This window comes from Oxyura jamaicensis, assembly GCF_011077185.1.
Source record: "Oxyura jamaicensis isolate SHBP4307 breed ruddy duck chromosome 17 unlocalized genomic scaffold, BPBGC_Ojam_1.0 oxy17_random_OJ72169, whole genome shotgun sequence".
Classification (NCBI taxonomy): Eukaryota; Metazoa; Chordata; class Aves; order Anseriformes; family Anatidae; genus Oxyura; species Oxyura jamaicensis.
Genome location: NW_023304463.1, coordinates 1 through 3164, shown reverse-complemented (window position 1 = coordinate 3164; position 3164 = coordinate 1). Strand labels below are relative to the sequence as shown.

The following is a 3164-nucleotide window of genomic DNA, read 5'->3' as shown; positions in this document are numbered from 1 at the left end:
GGCAGCGTGGGGAACCAGGCTGGCTCAGCGCTTCCCTGGCACGGCAGCGATGTGACCCCGGGTGCCACCATGGCCCCGGCGCCGGCTGGAGGGGCCCGGCAGCACCCCGCAGCTCGGGGGGCGCACGGGGAGGAGGAGGTGGACGAGGCTCCCCCAGCACCGCTCGCCGCCCGCTGCAGATGAACGCCCTGGGCCAGGTAAGGGACCTCCGTGCTGGGGTCACCCGCAGCAAAATCCAGCGGGGGGGCCTGGAGCCGGCACCCCCGCCCCTGGCACCTGCGTCCCGTGCTGTACCGTGCCCTGCGCCGTGCGGGGACGGGAGCTCCTGGCACCGTCCCCTCTCCAGGGGGCGGGGGGCACCATAAAACGCGGCCATTCCCCCGGCTGTTGGCACCTTCCTGGGCAGCGACACCAGCCCTGAAAGCCCTTCGAGCCCCCCCCGGCGGGTTAAACACCAGCTGCTATGTAATTTTCCATCCCAGCTCCTCCCAAGGCTGTCAGTAAAGAGGCTTCGTGTTGTTTTTTTTATATATTTCTAATTGCTCTTGAGTACTACCAGGCAGGAGCGGCGGTGACTCACTGAGAAGGACTTTCAAATATTAATCAGGGCAGGATGAGGGGGGAGAGAAGCGGGTCCCCCGCAGGGCGGGCATCCCTGGGTGCACCCACCCCGAGGCCGTTTTAATGGGATTTAGCAGGGAGATCCCGATCACGTTAGGCAGGGGGGCTGATCTGCCGTTGAATCGAGTGGCTTTCACCCCAGCGGCGCTGGGATAATCCATCCTGCCCGGAGCTCAGCCCGGCTTGGGGATCAGCCCATCACACGCGGCTCGTTTTGGGGACGGCCCCCCCATTGCGGTGCTTTTTGGGGTGACCGCGTGCCTTGCAGGTGCTCGCAGGACGCCAGCGATCGCTCCGCGCTGAGGCCGGCCGGGAGACATGAGCGGCAGCACGGTGAGTGCCGGGCCTGCTGCTGGGCGTCCCCTGGGGGTCCATGGAGCCCCCCTAAAAGCCAGCTTGCGGGGCTGGGGTCAGGGCAGCCGTGCCAGTGCCAGTGCCAAGCAGGGGCTGCCCCGGCCTGGGACCTTCCTGGCAGCTCCTTCTGCCTCTCGGAGGATTATTCACAGCAGCGAGCGCTTCCCTCCTCCGTCCTCCTCCCAGCTCTGCGGCCATTCCCTCACCCAGGGAGGGCTGGGGCAGTGGCACATGGCCGAGAGGGGAAGGGGAGAGACGTCCCTGTCCCCATCCCCGTGTCTCCTCGCTGCCCCCCTCGCCCTGCCTGCGCAGCGTCGTGCCGCTCGGTGCCTCCCCACGGCCTCGGGTGTTATTCTGTAATATCTGGAAGCAGCTGAGCATGGCCGGAGGAGGGCTTTGCAGCAGTGCGTGGGGGCAGCTCCTGCTAAATCCACAGCCGGCGAGGGGGAGGCGTGTCAGGGCGCCGGCATCCCGGCGGTTCTCTCATCTCCATCCCTTTTGGGAGCCGGCCGAGGGCTGCGGCACCTGACGCTCTCTCCCCACCCGCAGAGCCAGCGCGCCGCCGTCTTCGTGGTCCTCTTCGCCCTGCTCATGCTGCTGATCATCTACAGCTCCAGCAACGGGACCGAGGTCTTCCCCTACGGCGCCCTGCGGGGCCGAGCCCGCCGGCCCCCCGACCTGCGGCGATGGGGGGTGAGCAGCGGGTACCTGCCCGTCTCCGGGAACAAGGTACGGCGGGGTCGGGGCATCACAGCGGGCGCTCGCTGCCCTGTGGTGACGTCCAGCAGCACCGTCCCCGTCGGTGGGACGCCAGAATTCACCCTCTGACCCCTCTGGTCGTCCCCAGAGCCTGACTTCCCACTGCCACCAGTGCGTCATCGTCACCAGCTCCAGCCACCTCCTGGGCACCCGCCTGGGCGCCGAGATCGACCAGGCCGAGTGCGCCATCCGCATGAACGACGCCCCCACCACCGGCTACGAGGCGGACGTGGGCAACAAGACCACGTTCCGCGTGGTGGCCCACTCCAGCGTCTACCGCGTGCTCAAGCGGCCCCAGGAGTTCGTCAACAAGACCCCGGAGACCGTCTTCATCTTCTGGGGGCCGCCCGCCAAGATGCAGAAGAGCCTGCTGAAGATCATCCAGCGCGTCAGCGCGTCCTTCCCCAACATGACGGCCTACGTCGTGTCCCCCGGCCGCATGAAGCAGTTCGATGAGCTGTTCCGGGGGGAGACGGGGAAGGACAGGTACCTCGGAGCCACCGCCGGCACCTTGTCCCCTCCATCGGTGGCCGGCAGGTCCCCAAGCAGGGCCGGCTCATGGGGCTGCTCCGTGGGGTTGGCTGCGGTGTGAGGCTGGGGGGATTGGGTAGGACTGGGGGGGCTGGGGGGGGGGGTCACCGTCTCTTCACCGTGCCCCCGTTTCTCCCCCACGCCGTGCCCCAGGGAGAAGTCGCGCTCGTGGCTCAGCACGGGCTGGTTCACCATGGTGATCGCGGTGGAGCTGTGCGACACCGTCCACGTCTACGGCATGGTGCCCCCCAACTACTGCAGGTACGGTGTCCCCCCCAATCCCCCCCTCACCCCAAATCCCACCCCCGGGGCTCAGCCCGCGCTCTGCCCGCAGCCGGCGGCCGCAGCCCCGCCGCATGGCCTACCACTACTACGAGCCCAAGGGCCCCGACGAGTGCACCACCTACATCCACAACGAGCGCAGCCGCCGGGGCAACCACCACCGCTTCATCACGGAGAAGCGCGTCTTCGCCAGCTGGGCCGGCCTCTACAACATCACCTTCTCCCACCCCGCCTGGCCCTAGGGCGGCCGCACCGAGCGGGGACCCCTGGGAACAGGGACGGGGTCCCCTTGGGATGGGGTCCCCTTGGGACGGGGTCCCCTTGGGATGGGGTCCCTTTGGGACGGGGTCCCCTTGGGACGGGGTCCGGGCCACGCCGTGCGCCCTGGGGCTGATGGAGCCATCGAGGACCGCCTGCCACCGCCGTGCCCAAGGGCTCCGCGTGCCCGTGGTGTGAAGGGTTTCGGGGTGGCGTGTCCCCTCCCGCAGGACAGCAGGCAGGGGAGCCGTGGGGGCATCGCACGGGGGTTACATCCTGCACAGAGCCAGCTCCGAACCTCCCCGGCTGCCTCGCAGCCCACCACCCTACAAGCACACCCGGGGGCGGTCCGGGTGCAC

At 68.7% G+C, this 3164-nt stretch overlaps 1 protein-coding gene across 3 annotated transcripts; it reads left to right on the top strand.

Annotated features, from left to right (window-relative positions):
* The first annotated feature begins 6 nt into the window (after positions 1 to 6).
* Positions 7 to 3158, top strand: ST6GALNAC6 (ST6 N-acetylgalactosaminide alpha-2,6-sialyltransferase 6). 3 transcript variants are annotated; one of them, XR_004746767.1, is made up of 7 exons: positions 7 to 197; positions 890 to 954; positions 1525 to 1704; positions 1823 to 2220; positions 2419 to 2526; positions 2582 to 2878; positions 2911 to 3158. XR_004746767.1 is itself a non-coding variant. In XM_035312556.1 (6 exons), exons 2-6 carry the CDS (start codon positions 940 to 942, stop codon positions 2787 to 2789), a joined length of 891 nt encoding a protein of 296 aa, XP_035168447.1. In that variant the 5' UTR covers positions 7 to 197; positions 890 to 939; the 3' UTR covers positions 2790 to 3158. The 3 variants fall into 3 exon arrangements, 2 of the variants coding, with proteins under 2 accessions (XP_035168447.1, XP_035168446.1); XM_035312556.1 differs by having other exon boundaries at positions 2600 to 3158; XM_035312555.1 differs by having other exon boundaries at positions 2582 to 3158.
* The last annotated feature ends 6 nt before the right edge of the window (positions 3159 to 3164 follow it).

Coding starts and splice junctions, on each gene's coding strand:
- ST6GALNAC6 (XM_035312555.1), top strand. Junction 2,221..2,418: donor GGGGAGACGGGGAAGGACAG/GTACCTCGGAGC, acceptor GCCGTGCCCCAG/GGAGAAGTCGCGCTCGTGGC. Junction 2,527..2,581: donor GTGCCCCCCAACTACTGCAG/GTACGGTGTCCC, acceptor CCCGGGGCTCAG/CCCGCGCTCTGCCCGCAGCC.